At 41.6% G+C, this 19,869-nt stretch overlaps 1 protein-coding gene across 1 annotated transcript in view; it reads right to left on the bottom strand.

Moving 5' to 3' along the window:
* Positions 1-19,869, bottom strand: part of GLT1D1 (glycosyltransferase 1 domain containing 1) — a 118,793-nt gene that overhangs the window by 29,387 nt on the left and 69,537 nt on the right. Inside the window, exons 8-10 of the mRNA XM_038763334.1 lie at positions 18,533-18,582; positions 4,451-4,494; positions 3,501-3,621 (exon numbers count right to left, since the gene is read on the bottom strand). Coding sequence (XP_038619262.1) covers positions 3,501-3,621; positions 4,451-4,494; positions 18,533-18,582 — 215 coding nt within the window. The remainder of the gene's footprint in view (positions 1-3,500; positions 3,622-4,450; positions 4,495-18,532; positions 18,583-19,869) is intronic.

The raw sequence follows: 19,869 nt of genomic DNA, 5'->3' as shown, positions 1-19,869 counted from the left end.
ATGGGTGGATTTTAGCAGTATTGGGAAGGTAGAACTGACTGGTTTTGGAGACGGATTGAATATGTCCGTGGAATGAGACAGATAATAATAATAATAATGGCATTTATTAAGCACTTACCATGTGCAAAGCCCTGTTCTAAGCGCTGGGGAGGTTACAAGGTGATCGGGTTGTCCCACGGGGGCCTCACAGTCTTAATCCCCATTTTACAGATGAGGGAACTGAGGCCCAGAGAAGTTAAGTGACTTGCCCAAAGTCACACAGCTGAGGACAACACCAAGGTTATGGACTTGTGAGACAGAGGATAGTGGCATTGTCTGTGGTAACAGGAAAGTCAGGGGGCGGACAGGATTTGGTTGGGAAGATAAGGAGTTCAGTTTGGGACACGTTTACTTTGAGGTCTTGGTGGGTCATTTGACAAGCTGGGGAAAGATCTGGCCAACACAGATACACCCTATGAGTCAAACTATATTTGACACCTCCTACTTATTCAACAAGTTCGTGTCTGTCCTCTATACTGTAAGCTCCGCCTGGGCAGGGAACTTGTCTACCAACTCTGTAGTAATCCTGCCACCAACCTCCCAGCCTTGTTTCTCTCCCGGCTCCAGTCCCTGCTTCACGCCTCTGCCTGGATCATCTTTCTACAAAAATGTTCAGAACATGTCATCCCACTCCTCAAAAAACTCCAGTGGTTGCCCACCCACCTCCATATCAACGAAAAACTTCTCGCCATTGACTTCAAAACTCTCCATCACCTTGCCCCCTCCGAGCTCAACTCGGTTTTCTCCTTCTACAGCCCAGCCCACACATTTCGCTCCTCTAGCGCTAACCTTCTCGCTGTGCCTTGATCTCGCCTGTCTCACCACCGACTCCTGGCTCATGCCCTGCCTCTGGCTTGGAATGCCCTCCCTCCTCAAATGCGACAGACAATTACTGTCCCCCCTCTTCAAAGCCTTATTGAAGGCCCCCACTCCTCCAAGAGGCCTTCCCAGACTTCATCTCCCACTCCCTTCCATGTCACGCAGACGTGCTTCCTTTGCTCCTTCCCCCTCCCAGCCCCAAAGCACTTACTTAACTTTATTTGTGCCGATGTCTGTCCCCCTGCAACTAGACTGTAATCTCGTTGTGGGCAGGGTATGACTGTTTACTGTCGTATCATATTTTCCCAAGCGCTTAATACAGTGCTATACACACAGTGATTGAATGAATGAATGAATTGTATTGTACTCTTCCAAGCACTTAGTACAGTGCTCTGCACACAGTAAGAACTCGATAAATACCATTGATTAACACACCTTCCCAGGGTACATTTCTGAAAAACCCTCTCTTTCCAAAACACCCATCAGGTTCCGGAAAACTCCATAAGGTGTCACAAATCTTCAGTGCAACGGGCTTTGGTTGAAGTAAGAACAACTCCATAAAAGCCATTGATTAACACACCTTCCCAGGGCACATTTCTGAAAAACCCTCTCTTTCCAAAACACCAATCAGGTTCCGGAAAACTCCATAAGGTGTCACGAATCTTCAGTCCAACGCGTTTTGGTTGAAGTGAGAATATAGTGACGATCTGCTGTGTGTGGACTTAATGGGTATATAAAATCTTGTCCTCTTAGGTATCTTTTTATTTGTCTATTTTTTTATTCATGTATCCATATGTGATGTGCTTGTATTACTCCCTGATTGAAGCTTCTTCCTCCAGTTTTTACTATCTGTAACCATTTTTTGTCTGTTTCCCTCCCTCATTAAATTATAAGATTCTAAGGGACAAGGAACAGAGGTCTTGCTACTGTTTTACTCTCCCAGGTATTTAGTATAGCGCTTAGCACTCAAGAGGCTCTCAATATATATTACTGACTGATTGACTGATTGACCAAATGATTGATTGAATGGACATGAATGTGACTATTCATCCATACATTAAGCGTTTACTGTGTGCAGAGCACCGTACTACTCATCATCAATCGTATTTATTGAGCGCTTACTATGTCGCTTGGGAAAGTACAAAACAACAATAAACAGTGACAGTCCCAGCCCCACAACGAGCTCACAGTCTAGAGGCAGGGAGACAGACATCAATATAAATAAATCAAATTACAGACATTAACATAAGTGCTGTGGGATCAAAGAATGCAGGTCAGGGCGAAGAGAAGGGAGTGGGAGGTGAGAAAAAGTGGGGCTTAGTCAGATCTGATCAGGATTTACAGGAAACAAAAGCAGTTTAGTGTAAGCAGTGTTGTAGTCCTTATAATAATGATGGCATTTATTAAGTGCTTACTATGTGCAAAGCACTGTTCTTGCTGTAGTCCTTGGTTGTCCCTTCCTGCTGTGCCCTCCCATAGATAAACAGCCAATCCAGCACTTTCTTCCTGTCAACCTTCTAGGACCCAGAGCGGGGCAGAGCAGAGTAAAATCGCTGTTAATAATAACAATAATAATAATAATAATGACATTTATTAAGTGCTTACTATGTGCAAAGCACTGTTCTAAGCATTGAGGCAGTTACACGGTAGTCAGGTTGTCCCACAAGGGGCTCACAGTCTTAATCCTCATCTTGCAGATGAGGGAACTGAGGCCCAGAGAAGTGAAGTGACTTGCCTAGCACCTCCCCTCTGACCCAACGTATCCCCTGACTTCGTCCTCCCACAGGGAGAGGCAGAGAGGACCATATATTTCTGGTTTAATTTGATCGTGTACCTGAAAAGGGGAGCGGCAACAGGAAGTTACAGAATTCCTCAGGATATCGAGTACAGGAGGAAAACTTCTTTAACTCTTTCTAAAATTTTGGATGTCCAACTTTGAAAGCTGGAAAGAGGTGTGGCCTAGGGGAAAGAGCAAGGGTCTGGGACTCAGGAGACCAGGTTTCTAATTCCGGCTCCAACATTTTCCTACGTTTTAATAACAATAATAATAATAATAATAGCATTTATTAAGCGCTTACTGTGTTCTAAGACAGGGAGGTTACAAGGTGATCAGGTTGCCCCGCGGGGGGCTCACAGTCTTCATCCCCATTTTACAGATGAGGGAACTGAGGCCCAGAGAAGCGAAGTGACTTGTCCAAAGTCAAACAGCTGGCAATTGGCAGAGCCGGGATGAGGAATGAGGAATCCCCCGTCTGGAATTCGTTTTTTCCTTCTGAATTAAAATGATCACTGAATAAGCAAAGATTATTTTCATGCCACTATCCAGTAGGGCTATTAGGTAAGCATTCACAAGAGATCACAAGGATCACAAGACATTCACAAGGACCTTTTAAGGCTGGGCAAGTCACTTTAGTTCTCTGTGCCTCAGTTACCTTGTCTGTAAAATGGGGATTAAGACAGTGAGCTCTATGTGGGGCAGAGACTTTGTCCAACCTGATTAGCGCTTAGTAAGGTGCCTGGCACATAGTAAATGCTTAACAAGGACCATTTGAAAAAAAAAACATAATTGCCGAGAAAGATCTAGAAATAAACCAGGTTGAAACACTTGCTTCCCACTTTCAGAACCTAAGTTATAGTCTTACCTCTAGAATTGCAGCTGACATTCCTTCAGAAACAGAACTATTCACAACAGCGAAGCAGTTTTTCACGACGGCATGAAGATCTTCTCGAGGTATCTCCCCCATCAGCTGCACCCCGGCGGACCTAGAAACCAAGTGGGTCACTGAGAACATTTTGACTCTAAAGATTCACAGTGGTAGTAACCTGCGAGAAAGAAAGAGTGACATTGTGGATCTGTACCTCTGCATGAACTTAGCTTGGATTTCTCAGGAAAGATTTAATAATAATAACAATGATGATGGCACTTGTTAAGCGCTTACTATGTGCAAAGCGCTGTTCTAAGCGCTGGGGAGGATACAAGATGATCAGGTTGTCCCATGTGGGGCTCACAGTCTTAATCCCCATTTTACAGATGGGGGAACTGAGGCCCAGAGAAGTGAAGTGACTTGCCCAAAGTCACACAGCTGACAAGTGGTGGAGCCAGGATTAGAACCCACGACCTCTGACTCCCAAGCTCTTTCCACTGAGCCACACTGTTTCTTGTTAAAATCAGGATTGAGATTTATTGATTTTTTCAGAGCCCCACAAGAGGACCTTTATTTGTGTGCCTTCCCACTTTGAAGTGGATAGGATATCTTGGATCTCATGGGAGAAGAGAACAGAAAAGCTATAAAATAGCCAAATCGTGTCAAAATGGAATGGAATAATTCCATTTCTATACCTGTAGTTATAGAAATTGGACCAACAGTTCCAATCTAACAGTTCCAACCCTGTTACACTCTCCCAAGCGCTTAGTACAGTGCTCCACAGACAGTAAGTGCTCAATAAATAAGATTGATGGATAATTAATATTCAATGACAGTGATTTCCAGAAAGGTGGCTTGTTTTAAAAATAAAATCTAGGTCTGAGTGTTTGGAATTTATAAGAGAGGACATCTGATTTTGTTGGGTTTTCTTCTCATAAGTCACCTACCTGTTCACTTTACCTTTGACTTCACTTGTAAACACTGGATCGACCTAGGAAGAATGACAGACATATGATGGAATAAACCTTACAGAGTTCTGTAGTCTATTTTGTGCGAGTTGTGTATCCGCAATAAACATCACCATAATGACGGCAAGCCGGGAACAAGGATTTACCATACCGAGCCAAAAGAAAAAAAAAAATACTATCTTACAGTACTGCCAGTGGAAAAGGGAGGTGAACACGAAACTACTCTAACAGAATGGTTTTTTGCCAACTAAGGAATCATGACAAAAGCCTTTTCACCTGGTAGAGAAATTCACCGGGAATAATAATAATAATTTTGGTATTTGTTAAGCGCTTACTATGGGCCAAGCACTGTTCTAAGCACTGGGGGAGATACAAGGTGATCACATGAAACTACTCTAACAGAATGGTTTTTTGCCAACTAAGGAATCACTGACAAAAGCCTTTTCACCTGGTAGAGGAATTCACCGGGAATAATTATAATAATTTTGGTATTTGTTAAGCGCTTACTATGGGCCAAGCACTGTTCTAAGCGCTGGGAGAGATACAAGGTCATCAGGTTGTCCCACGTGGGGCTCACAGTCTTAATCCCCATTTTCCAGATGAGGGAACTGAGGCACAGAGATGTTAAGACTTTTAGACTGTGAGCCCACTGTTGGGTAGGGACTGTCTCTTTATGTTGCCGACTTGTACTTCCCAAGCGCTTAGTACAGTGCTCTGCACACAGTAAGCGCTCAATAAATCATCATCATCATCATCAATCGTATTTATTGAGCGCTTACTATGTGCAGAGCACTGGACTAAGCGCTTGGGAAGTACAAATTGGCAACATATAGAGACAGTCCCTACCCAACAGTGGGCTCACAGTCTAAAAGGGGGAGACAGAGAAAAAAACCAAACATACTAACAAAATAAAATAGAATAGATATGCACAAGTAAAATAGAGTAATAAATATGTACAAACATATATACATATATATAGGTGCTGTGGGGAAGGGAAGGAGGTAAGATGGGGGGGATGGAGAGGGGGACAAGGGGGAGAGGAAGGAAGGGGCTCAGTCTGGGAAGGCCTCCTGGAGGAGGTGAGCTCTCAGCAGGGCCTTGAAGGGAGGAAGAGAGCGATTGATTGATTGATTGACTTGCCCAAAGTCACACAGCTCCTAAGTGGCGGAGCCGGGGTTAGAACCCATGACCTCTGACCCCCAAGCCCGTGCTCTTTCCACTGAGCCACGCTGCTTCTCTTACAGTTTAAAATAAAATATAGCTTGGGACCAAATCTGCGTAGACAAGCTGAACTTGAACTCTGAACATCTGATGTTAGTGAGGAAGGCACCATGAAGGCAACCCCGATATCTTCCAAGCTTCAAAGCACTAGTCTTGATCCCAAGCCAGCCCAAGGAATTTGGACCTCTACACATAACAGCATATTCCAGACTTTCCCATCCCACCCGGTCCTTCCACTCCCTAGCTCTTGTGGAATCTCAGATCAAATCCCGGGGCAAGAAGGCTGGCAGCGATGGGAAGGGAGTGCAGGGCTCTTGGCTCAGTGGAAAGAGCACGGGCTTTGGAGTCAGAGGTCATGGGTTCAAATCCCGGCCCCGCCAATTGGCAGCTGCGTGACTTTGGGCAGGTCGCTTCACTTCTCTGTGCCTCAGTTACCTCATCTGTAAAGTTTAGAAGAACTCATGACCTCTGACTCCAAAGCCCGGGCTCTTTCCGCTGAGCCACGCTGCTTCTCTCTGTTTAGTGAGGTTTCTGTTTAAACTAGAGATGTTTAGTGACTTACCCAAGGTCACACGGCAAGCAAGTGGCAGAGCCGGGATCGGAACCCCCCTCCCCTAAATCCCAGGGCAGTGCTCTTTCCACAGGGCCACACTGCCTCTCCTTTGGTAATTCCTTTGGCCCTACTGAGAGCTCACCTCCTCCAGGAGGCCTTCCCAGACTGAGCTCCCTCCTTCCTCTCCCCTCCATCCCCCCCGCCTAACCTCCTTCCCTTCCCCACAGCACCTGTATGTATATATATATATATATATATGTTTGTACGGATTTATTACTCTATTTATTTTACTTGTACATATTTATTCTATCTATTTTATTCTGTTAATATGTTTTGTTTTGTTCTCTGTCTCCCCCTTCTAGACTGTGAGCCCACTGTTGGGTAGGGACCGTCTCTATATGTTGCCAACTTGGACTTCCCAAGCGCTTAGTACAGTGCTCTGCACACAGTAAGCGCTCAATAAATACGATTGAATGAATGAATGAATGAATGTAAAATGGGGATCAAGACTGTGAGCCCCCAGTGGGACAACCTGACTGAGCCCCTTCCTTCCTCTCCCCCTCTCCATCCTCCCACCCTATCTCCTTCCCCTCCCCACAGCACCTGTATATGTTTGTACAGATTTATTACTCTATTTTACTTGTACTTATTTACTATTCTATTTATTTTATTAATATGTTTTCTTTTGTTGTCTGTCTCCCCCTTCTAGGCTGTGAGCCCGCTGTTGGGTAGGGACCGTCTCTACATGTTGCCAACTTGTACTTCCCAAGCGCTTAGTCCAGTGCTCTGCACACAGTAAGCGCTCAATAAATACGATTGAATGAATGAATGACAACCTGATCACCTTGTAACCTCCTCTGCGCTTAGAACAGCGCTCTGCACATAGTAAGCGCTTAACAAATGCCATCATTATTATTCTACTCAGCACCCCTGGGCAGCAGCTGTCAATCAAGCCAACTCCCAGGGCGATTAAGATTTCATATTTGCGAGCACAATCTATTGTTTTTCAGTTTTTAGATGCTGAATGGCAACAAAAAGTACCAATTGTAAAAATTTCCCTATCATTAGCAGGATAATAAAACAGGTATCATTCTGTTCGTTTCACTGAGATCCGGGAAGATTTCATTCTCTGTAAAATTACATTAGTCCTAATGCAGTTCTAGCTTAAATTACAACTCTCGGGAGTTCGAAAGTCAAAGGTCGGACGGGACTAATGTTATTTTCTAATATGGCTCAATCTTTCTGTGACCAAAGTTTAAATACAATTTATACCCAGTTGATTAACCACACTTTGATGGCTACCATTCATTCATTCAATCATTGAGTGCTTACTGTGTGCAGAGCACTGTACTAAGCGCTTGGTCCATGTTCCATTTCACAGATGGAACTAAATACTATTGATTTTCTTAATGTTTTCAAATGGATCTACAGGCATAATGACTTTTGCTTTTCACACCAGATTAGCCAGTCACCTGGAATGAAACCTGGGAGAAAGAAAATCGGGATTATACACCTGCTCTTCCTTCCTCTTGATCTGCAAGCTCCAAGTGGAATTGATTATCTTGTAGCATCCCCAGTGCTTAGTACTGTATTTGTCTCAAACAGTGCTTAACAAATACCATAATTATAATTTAACATGGTTCATTCATTCAATCGTACTTATTGAGCGCTTCAATAACTGCTCATCACCTTTAAGAATTCGCATTAATACTTAATGTGAAGGACAACTTTTTTTAAGTATCATGCCATCTTTTTCACTGCCACATAATCATAAATGGAAATGATCTATCCGAACAATTACTTCTACTTACTTGTATTCATTATATCTAATTTGTTCGGGTACAACTGGATAATCCACAGAAATTCACTCCACAGAGGTAACAAATCAGCCAGCCGTAAACCTGTTTCACTAACATTATCCTTGCAATCACATTTTTATTTTTACAAGTAATGAGCTGGTAACAAAACCAGACTGAAAGATTCTCATTTACACTTCGAAAAACATGAACTGTCAGAGTTGCGCATATGGTTCTTTTAAAAGGAAATCACAGCATCCCAATAATGTAAAAAAAGCCAGACAAAATAAATCTGAGCATCTCAAACACATTAGCATACAGTTTATTCTTGCAAGGATGAACTTTTCCACAGTGCTGATGTGACAAAATAAATATAGGGTTCTTTAAGTGGCGGCTGCTGCTAATAAATCTTTTGTATTTACAACAGCCCAACATGGAAGAAAATATGGTAAAATTTGGATGCGTATGGTATAAGCAACTGGTTCTTCCATAAATTGTAATATTATATTTTTTGAGTAGAATAAAATGCTTTTAGGGAATTAGGGATTATTATTCCCACAATATGCACCCATCTGGATAAATCTGGTATGATGTTAGGATAAAACAGTTGTATACATCTGCTAGGCAAAGACCAAAACGCACATAATACAAGTTGACCTTAATGCAGAGCTAACTGGGAAATCAATCAATCAATCAATCATATTTATTAAGCGCTTACTGTGTGCAGAGCACTGTACTAAGCGCTTGGGGAGTACAAGTTGGCAACATATAGAGATGGTCCCTACCCAACAGTGGGCTCACAGTCTCCTGATTGTTACAGGGGAACAAAGTGTATATGTATGTGTTTATATATGTAGCTAAAGTCAATCAATGGTATGACTACTTATTGTGTGCAGAGCACTGTACTAAACACTTGGGAAGCAGCTTGGCTCTGTGGAAATAGCCCGGGCTTTGGAGTCAGAGGTCATGGGTTCAAATCCCGGCTCCGCCACTTGTCAGCTGTGTGACTTTTTCACTTCTCTGGGACTCAGTTACCTCATCTGGAAAATGAGGATTAAGACTGTGAGCCCCACCTGGGACAACCTGATCACCTTATAACCTCCCCAGCGCTTAGTCCAGTGCTTTGCACATAGTAAGCACTTAATAAATGCCATTATTATTATTATTATTGGGAAAATATAACAAAGTTGGAGACACGAGCCCTGTCCACAACGATCTAACAGTCGACAGGTGAATAAACATTCATCTTTATATATGTGTATATATATATATAATATACATATATATGTATATATGTTTGTACATGTTTATTACTCTATTATTTATTTATCTTGTACATACCTATTCTACTTATTTTATTAGTATGTTTGGTTATGTTTTCTGTCTCCCCCTTCTAGACTGTGAGCCCACTGTTGGGTAGGGACTGTCTCTATACGTTGCCAACTTGTACTTCCCAAGCGCTTAGTACAGTGCTCTGCACACAGTAAGCGCTCAATAAATACGATTGATTGATTGACTGATTGATCTTTAGAGACTGCTTATTCTGCCCTTCCTGTTTGAAGTTACCTTACTTGGGCTCTTACGTAAGTAAAGTTCATTCAATTGTATTTACTGAGCACTTACTGTGTGCAGGGCACTGTACTAAGCGCTGGAAAAGTACAAATTAAGACTCCCACATCGGATAAGACTGTAATAAAATTTGAACCCTCCTCTCTCCCCCACAAAGGACAGATGGCGAGGGCCCCGAAGGGGAAGCAGTGAAACCTAGACGAAAGAGCACAGGCCTGAGGGTCAGCAGACCTATCTTCTACTCCCGGCTCTGCCACTTCCCAACTGTGTAACTTTGGGCAAGTCACTGAAGATTTCTGGGCCTCTGTTTCCTCACCTGTAAAATGGGAAAATCAACATCCGTTCTCCCGCCTACTTAGATTGTGAGCTCCGTGTGGGACAGAAATTGGGTCTGATTTGATTTTCCAGACTGCGAGCCCGCTGTTAGATAGGAATTGTCTCTATTTGTTGCCGAACTGTACTTGCCAAGTGCTTAGTAATAATAACAATAATAATGACATTTATTAAGTGCTTACTATGTGCAAAGCACTATTCTAAGCGCTGGGAAGGTTACAAGGTGATCAGGTTGTCCCATGGGGGGCTCACAGTCTTAATCCCCATTTTACAGATGAGGTCACTGAGGCCCAGAGAAGTGAAGTGACTTGCCCAAAGTCACACAGCTGACAAGGGATGGAGACGGGATTTGAACCCACGACCTCTGACTCCAAAGCCCGGGCTCTTTCCACTGAGCCACGCTGCTTCCCACAGTAAGAAGCGGAGGAGCAGTGTGGCTCAGTGGAAAGAACACAGGTTTGGGAGTCAGAGGTCGTAGGTTCTAATCCTGGCCCCGCCACTAGTCAGCCGTGTGACTTTGGGCAAGTCACTTAACTTCTCTGTGCCTCAGTTTCCTCATCTGGAAAATGGGGATTAACTGTGAGCCCCATGTGGGACAACCTGATTACCTTGTATCTACCCCAGTGCTCAGAACAGTGCTTGGCACATAGTAAGTGCTTAGCAAATACTAAAAAAAAACCCCAAAAAAGTAAGCGCTCAATAAATATGATTGAATGAATGAATTTTCTTGTATCCACCCCAGCGCCTCATACAAGATTGGCATATTTGCAAGTGATTACCAAATATCACAATTATTATTAAGTCCCTCTTTTCATCACAGAGGTAACCACGGTGGTGAAGAAGAGCTCAGAGACTGTCAGGCAGAACTGGATATGACTAAGAGCAAAAACAGTGGCCAACATTGTGTTCTTTTTCTGTCTGCCTGTCTGTCTCTCCCTCCCCTGCCCCCATTCCCCATTCATTCATTCACTCAATCGTATTTATTGAGCGCTTACTGTGTGCAGAGCACTGTACTAAGCGCTTGGGAAGTCCAAGTTGGACCCCATCACATCCTGCTCCTTGCAGTCACTTATAGGTGATGCACCCCGGGATTTCCATGGTCTTCAGACCCTTCAGGCCGCCAGTGGCGGCAACAGGAGAATGAGCCCTGCCGACTGCCATTTCTCCGCTGCTAAATACCTGAACTAATGAGGGTGAAGGTTTATGTGAGTATCTTTGTTTTATATTTCGATAATCAATCGATTAGAGAAGCAGCGTGGCTCAGTGGAAAGAGCCCGGGCTTTGGAGTCGGAGGTCACGGGTTCAAATCCCAGCTCCGCCAGTTGTCAGCTGTGTGACTTTGGGCAAGTCACTTCACTTCTCTGGGTCTCAGTTCCCTCATCTGTAAAATGGGGATTAAGACTGTGAGTCCCACGTGGGACAACCTGATCACCTTGTAAACTCCCCAGTGCTTAAAACAGTGCTTTGCACATAGTAAGCGCTTAATAAATGCTATCATTATTATTATATTACTGCCCTGAATGTGCGTCCTTTGTCCCAGTGTCTTTGCTGGCCTTCTTATATTGGTTTTCTACTTCCTTTTCTTTCCTTTATCGGCTCACCCATAGTCAGTGCTGCCCAGGAGGAGATCAGCCTTCATTCCGTGTCGCACGGGAAAACCTGTGGCTGTGGATTTTCTCTGGTTCAGTTCCTAATCATTTGCCTAGCATTTTGAATGTGTGTTTCCATAGCACAGTCGCTCGGAGACTTTCAGTAGTGTTCACTAAACTTTGGGTCAGAATTAAAACCGAATTCCGTCACTAACTTCCCAGATTCCTTTTGCATATCCTCAATAGGTCTGGAGCTACCACACATTATTGCTTTACTCCAAAAGTGAATGGGAAGGAGGCCTACAAGGGCTCCCCTAAATTTAGCTGTCTGAATCAAACATTTCTGATGCTGCCTTGAGTCTCAAGTTGGAAGACTTTTCCAGAGGATCCAAAGTGCTTTATAACTCTAGCTAGCGGGACATACATTTTAGCAGCTAGAAAACCGAAACTAGAATAGCCTATTTTTCCCCTTTTGATCTTCTTCTTCTTTGATCCTCTTCTTCCCCTTTTGACGATCTCTCGCCACACCAACGTTTTAGCAAAGTGAATCTTTCCTTCGCTTTTATAGGTATCGTAAATGTTTTCTGAGGTTATTACAAGAGAACAAGAAATGTTACAGGATTTATGGAATTTAAAGTCTGAGCAGGGAAGTTGAAAGGGTGACTTGCCACTGTCATTCCAAAGCTAAAGCTTGCCTCGCACTTAATTTTTTATAACTCTGAAAGCCAAGGCAATGTATTTTATTAGAAAATAAATATACAGAGAATGGGGAAATATGAATTTAGTTTACAGCTTGTATGCTTAGCCCTTTAAAATTTCATAACATACGTTTTCATTACATAAAAACACCTACCCTTCTTTTATCTGTGATTTTTTTCCACTCTACTTCACAAAAAAATTTAAAAATGTATTGGTGTGGAAGATAAATCTAGATCAAGTATAATGCAGTTTGCACTTTAGACTTGAAATATGGCATTTCTCTAAGTTTAGATGTTAGGCATTTCAGTTTTTAAAACTTAAAAAACTACTGAATGAATTGTGTTTTAAATAAATGTTTGTGAGAGTTGAAGTCTATTAAGGAGACCTAAAAGGAAAGGGGAAATGGACATTTTTTGAAACAATTTTCCTTCCATGGAGAAAATGTTTATGAATAGATCAGTATATATTTCTATACTGAAATATATATATATATATATATACACACACACACACACACACACACACACACATATATATATATATATATATATATATATATATATATATATATATATATATATATATTTCTGTGTATGAACAGGTGAGCACAGTCGCATATCCTTTAAATCAGAAATGTCATACTTGTTCCTATAGCTGTGCCCTTGCAAAAAAAGTGGCAAATTACTCATAGATTATGCGTAAAAAGCATCATGATATGCTTTTCTTAAATAGAGGGAAAAAGGAATGGAATGAGTGAAGAGAACGCTCTTCATTTCTTGAAGGTACAGTATTACAGTGGAGCAAGATTATTGGAGAGAAGATATTAGGAAAGGATGAGGGAGGGAGCAGTAGTAATATCAACGAATCAATCATTCTCATTTATTATAATAATGGCATTTATTAAGCGCTTACTATGTGCAAAGCACATTTATTGAGCACTTACTGTGTGCCAAGCACTGAACTAAGCACTTAGGAGAGTACAATATAACAGAGTTGGTATACATGTTCCCTGCCCACAAGGAACTGACCATCTAGAGGGGGAGACAGATATTAATATAAATGAAATGAAAATGAAAACATTACGGATACGTACGTAAGTACGGTGGGGCTGAGGGAGGGGTGAATAAAGGTTGAAAATCTAAGTGCCAGGGTTAAACAGATGGAAATGAAGGTTTAATCAGGGAAGGTCTTTCAGAGGAGACGTGATTTTGATAAGGCTTTGGAAGTGGGGAAAGTGATCAGTGATCTCTCCCTCCCCCTTTTAGACTGTGAGCCCACTGTTGGGGTCTCTATATGTTGCCAATTTGTACTTCCCAAGCGCTTAGTACAGTGCTCTGCACATAGTAAGCGCTCAATAATTACGATTGATGATGATGATGATGATCAGATATGTCAGATTTGGGGGGTGGGGGGAATTTCCAGGCCAGAGGCAGGATGCGGGTGAGGGGTCGGCAGCGCGTTAGACGAGATTGAGGTTCAGTGACTGGATGAAGTGGGTGGGCTGGGTTGGAGTGGAAAATCAGAGAGGAAAGTTGGAGGGGGCGAGATGACAGTGTTTTAAAGTAACATAGTAACAGTATTTAATAAGCACTTACTATGTGCAGAGCACTGGGAAAGAGTATACAAGGGGGAGACATAAGCCCGCCTTTCCACACTCATACATTCTCATTCCGATAATAAAGAGAAGGGAGAGAGAGCTTAGGTTCATTGCACCATAGTTTCGCTGGAAGGAATATACGAGGAGAAGGGATGGGATGGGACTACTGCAGTTTGCGAACAAATTTTCTGGAATTCAAAGCAGCACAAAATACGGGGCTTTTTGAGGTGAGGCTCTTAAGGGGTGCTGCCAGTCGTTCAATTATAGGACCAGAAAAGGGAAAGGAATCAAAAAGGGCGGGGGGGAGAGAGTGTGTGTGTGTGCGCGCTTATGGAGAGACTGGAAAAATCAATAAACCCAAAGACAGGGAAACACGGGGAAAGACTAAAATCTAGAGGCAGAGAGACTCATCATTGACCAGTACTGCGTAAAGGGGAGAAGCCGCGTAGCCTACAGGATAGAGCACGGGCATGGTAGCCAGAAGGATCTGGGTTCTAATCCTGACTCTGCCACTAGTCTGCTGTGTGATCTTAGGCAAGTCACTTAACTTCTCTATGCCTCAATTTCCTCACCTGCAAAATGGGAATTAAGAGCGTGAATCCCATTCAGGACACGGTCTGTGTCCAACCTGATTAGCTTGATTCTACCCCAGCCTTTAGTACAGTGCCTGGCACATAGTAAGCGCTTTTCATTCATTCATTCAATCGTATTTATTGAGCGCTTACTGTGTGCAGAGCACTGTACTAAGCGCTTGGGAAGGACAAGTTGGCAACATATAGAGACAGTCCCTACCCAACAAGGGGCTCACAGTCTAGAAGGGGGAGACGGACAACAAAACAAAACATGTGGTCAGGTGTCAAGTCGTCAGAATAAATAGAAGTAAAGCTAGATGCACATCATTGACAAAATAAATAGAGTAGTAAATATGTACAATATTTAACAAACACCATTAAAAAAAGCTGCTTTAGTTACTCTGCAACAGTTTTCCCTCTCATATTTCGCTTTCCTGTTATATTTCCTCCAGTCATTAGTATATTATAATACTTTTTGAAAGTTCTCTTCATCACTCTGAACTTTCTGGCAAAGACAGTGCTCTGAAGTTCAAAATATAAATCAAATGAAAAGCACTGCCAGTTAAGGCATGTAAATTCCCATTTTTCCTTTCGGTAATGTATTAAAACTACTTTTATTCATATGATTTTTACAGAGTATGCCGCAGTAAATTTCAGAACACTCTTAGCTGTTCAATCATCCTCATGGATTACAGCTGGCAAACAACAGAGCTGTGAGAGAATGAAGAAAAGGCTAGTCCCAAAAGGCAGCTCTGCATCATCAGGATGTGAATGTCATCTAAATTTAGGTTTATCTGTAAGACACCAATTCTGTGGGAGGATTTATAACAGAGAACCGAAACTCTGGGACACCAAAGTAAAGTGATTCAACAAAGAAATCGAATCTGCTTGTGATCAGATAGGAGTATAGAGGCAAATAACTTATTTCAGTGACTAGCGATGTCATCCAGATTTCTTTTTAAGTAGGATAGAAATAAAACACATCTCCCCTCCAATGACAATTTCTGGTGTGCTCCATTCTGCCACCTCCCCCCTAAAATATAATTAACATCAGAAGATCCTCAAGGCGCTGAATGTTTCCAAGCAGCTTGGGTTTCCAAAAGAGGCCTTATCATTAGTCTTTTGCAGAAGGCTGACAAATAAAATCAATGTCAGTGAAAACCTGCCCAAGTGTTGAAGGAGGCAGTTAGCAGAGAGGAATACGGGGACTGTCTAGCATCTAGCTAGGCTGGAATCCTGAAAAATGGGAAGTTGTAACTCTAATACCATTGAGAGCTTCGTCTGGAGTGCTATCTTTGATATTGCTGTGATTTAACCAATTCTCAGACATTGCTCAGACCTTGGGAGAATTTAAGGGAAACTCTGCACACGGTAAGCGCTCAATAAATACGACAATGAATGAGGGAAAAAGTTAGAAGTCCTGGTAGCAGTAGATCAGTGGTATTTACTGGGCATTTGAGTGCACAGTACTGTATTAAGTGATTTGGGAAGGACAATATAGGCAAATAACTTATTTCAGTGACTAGCAATGTCATCCAGATTTCTTTTTAAGTAGGATAAAAATAAAACACATCTCAGCTATCTCTGAATAGCTGAGTTGGCAGACATGACCCCTGCCCACAAGATGCTTACAGTCTTGAGGGGAAGGCAGATATTCAAATATAGATAGGGGAAATGGCAGGGTATAAGGATATGTACATAAGTGCTTTAGGGCTGAGGATGAATATCAAGTGATGCAAAAGGGAAAGCAAGTAGGAGGAATGAAGCCTAAGCAGGGAGGGCCTCCTGGAGGAGATGAGTTTTAGGAGGTTTTGAAGATGGGGATTATGGTGGTCTGACGGAAAAGAAGCAGAAGGGAGGTCCAGGCTGGAGGGAGGACGTGGACGGGGGTTGATGGTGAGATACATGAGAATGAAGAATAGTGGGTAGTTTGGCATCAGAAGAGTGAAGCGTGTGGGCTGCGTTGTGGAGAGGGGGATTAGTTAGGTAAGGCCGGAGGGGGAATAGCTGGCCTTAAAACCAGTGATAAGGTGTTTCTGTTTGATGCAGGTGAGCCCCTTTGAAGGTTTTTGAGGAGTGGGGAGGCATGAACTTACATTAAAAAAGATCTAGGCAGCAGAGAGAAGTAAGGACTTGAGCGGGGAGAGACAGGAGGCAGGGAGGTCACTGAGGAGGCTGAAGCCTTGGTCAAGGCAGGATATGATAAGTACTTAGTACTGTTGCATAGCAGCAGTTTAGAAGGAGAGGAAAAGGTGGATAATTAGCAGTGTTTGAAGATGGAACCAACAGGATTTGGTGACAGATCTAATATTTGGATTGAATGAAAGAGAAGAGTAGAGGAAAATGCCGAGGTTATATGGAACTGCGAGATAGGGAGGACGGTAATGTTTGCTTATAGTGATGGCAAAGTTCGCTGGATGAACAGGGTTTGGCTGGGAAGATGAGGAATTCTGTTTTACAGGAGTATGCCCAGAGCTGCTGTCGGAAATCTGGGGCATTAAAGCGATGACTGATCAATTAAAACCAAGCAGCAAGAAGAGTTAACATGTCAAAAAAAACCTGATTTATATACAGGGAGTTGATTCACCCAGCAAGATTTGACCCTGTTGCTACAAAAAAATGGACTAAAAAAGACTGCGCTATAATTTTTCATTTGCAGTGAAATCTAACTCAATACACGTCAGACATAATTGCAATCTTCAAGTTCCACGATCTATTCTAAAAGATTCAGTTAGAAACATGAATTTTAATGCGATTAGAGGAATTGACCTCTTAACCACTTTTTAAGTCCAAAACAAACTTTATGCATATTAACCCAGGAATAGTTATAAATATTCAAATTCAAATGTAAAATTGTTTCAGTTTTTTCCTGCTCCAATCATCAGAAGGAGTACTAAATTGAACTCCTATCTCCAGAAATTAAGACATGTGGGTTTTAAGGCTGCATTTACTCCACCTAATTATTGAGACGTGATTAAAATTCCTGGATTTGGCCATATTCAGCTATGAAAAAATCCACAGCTGTTTGATCAGAACTGCAAAGGGAATCTAGATCGAAATCAATGTTCCCCCCCCGATCAATTAATGAATCAGTGACATTTATTGAGCGCCTTCTCTGTGCAGAGCACTGTACTAAGCACTTGGAAGAGTACGCTAGAGTTTGTAGACGCGCTTCCTGCCCCCTCGGAATTTACAATCCCGTCTCTATATGTTGCCGACTTATACTTCCCAAGCGCTTAGTACAGTGCTGTGCACGCAGTAAGCGCTCAATAAATACGATTGAATGAATGAATGAATACAGGCAATGGTTAAAGAAGTCAAATGCTGTTGAATTTCATGTGCACCTCTGAGGTGGACCAATATTTTTCTGCTTACCAACCTAGACGTAGATTTAGTTAGCAAACTAAGTGGAGGAAGAAACTCGAACCCAAGGACTGTTTTCTTGTTAGAAATAACCTAAGGAGTTAAGAATTCAAAGGTTTATTTTTGATTTTACTAAGGAGGACGGATGGAAAAAAGGGCAAGACATATATCTGCCCATTCGTACACAAGTGAATTATCCATTTATATATCTCTGGGTTGAAAGAATGAGTGAATGCTTAATTGCACATCTACGGGCTTGAGAGCCTGATGTTTTAGAAAGGCCATGGCAGCTGACTTGCAAACTGAGAAACATGACCATATTGAAGAAATTGCATTTTTTCCATGGTTTGAAATGAAATTTCACCGATAGCCTTAAGTTATATCAAGTGGATATGTTACAGTGAAAACCCCAAATCTATTACTACCAGTTGTTACTAGTTTTGACTAGTGCATATTATATAGCATATCTATGACTGAGTGGAAATCATCTATTCCATTCAAATGTTCATTCTGAAGAACAGGAAATATTCGCATTTTCCTTTAGTACAGTTTTCAAAACTCTGTATTTGAATGAATCACAATTAAGACTCCTTTGCTCAGTAAATACGATTGAATGAATGAATGAATGCATGAATGTTATGAACCACATACAATTCATTTGATGATTCTTTGTGAAAGTTCAATACTAAAAAGAGGTTTTACTTTTATAAAACACATTTCATTTAACCAGCCAAGAGAATGGACTTTTGAAACAAAAATATCAACTTACTTCAGGCCCAACTATGACCATGTAAACATTGGGTTCTTCTCTGTGCCATTCTAAGAAGGAAAAGGAAAATCTTTAAGATCGGTCTTAAATTTCACATCATTGTATCCACATGCATAATGTAAGTTAAAAGTTAATATACGAAACCTTTTTGCATAGCGCTGTTTAAAATTCCATCGATTTTAAATTTTTTGAATTAATGGTTTTTTTCATCTAATGTGATAGGAATGAGATGGTATTGCTAAGTGATTAAATTTTTATAAAGGCTTTAAATAATTAAACAGTGAAATGCATTACATCATCCTGGTAATCTGTGTCACGGTGCCAAAGCTTTGAATTTCTGATTTAATACAGAAAGTTCATCTTAACCCTCTCCTCCAAAATCTGCCCATATTTCAAGTACAGAAAAGTGTATACTTAAAAAAAAAAGATATCTGGAGCATCAGAAGAACCTGCGATTCGTTTTCTCAAAAAAGACAAAAGGATCATTCACATAACCGCTAATGAAATAGTTTTACAAAAATATTCCAACTCTGATCATTAAACATGAATGAGTCTCCTAAAATGAGAGAACACGGGATGCAAGCAAACAGATTTTTGTTGGCTCAATCAAGCAATCAATGGTACTTATTGAGGGCTTATTATTCATTCAATCGTCTTTATTGAGCGCTTACTGCGTGCAGAGCACTGTACTAAGCGCTTGGGAAGTACAAGTTGGCAATGTATAGAGACGGTCCCTACCCAACAGCAGGCCCCGGTGCACAGCGCTCTACTAGGAGCTTGGGAGAGAACAATACAATAGAGTTGGTAGACCTGTTCCCTGCCTACAAGAAACTTACAATTCATTTTATGATTCTTTGTGAAAGTTCATTAATAAAAAGTGGTTTTACTTTTATAAAACACATTTCATTTAACCCGCCAAGAGAATGGATTTTTCTAACAAAAATATCAACTTACAGTGCTCTGCACACTGTAAGCGCTCAATAAATATGATTGAATGAATGGACTTCAGGCCCAACTATGACCATGGAAACATCGGGTTCTCCTCTGTGAAGACGGGGAGATGGGCATTGAAAGAAATTACAGGTATGTTCACAAATGCATTGAAGGTGGAGTGAATATCAAGTGTTTAGGGAACACGGAAGGGAGAGGAGTAGGAGAAATGAGGGATTAGTCGGGGAAGGGCCCTTGGCCCAACCATATGTATATATGGTTGTACATATTTATTACTCTATTTATTTATTTATTTATTTATTTTACTTGTACATTTCTATCCTATTTATTCTATTTTGTTGGTATGTTTGGTTCTGTTCTCTGTCTCCCCCTTTTAGACTGTGAGC

Source organism: Tachyglossus aculeatus, chromosome 21 (genome assembly GCF_015852505.1).
Source record: "Tachyglossus aculeatus isolate mTacAcu1 chromosome 21, mTacAcu1.pri, whole genome shotgun sequence".
NCBI lineage: Eukaryota > Metazoa > Chordata > Mammalia > Monotremata > Tachyglossidae > Tachyglossus > Tachyglossus aculeatus.
The sequence above is the reverse complement of the archived record's forward strand: the minus strand, read 5'-3'. Positions and strand labels throughout refer to the sequence as shown.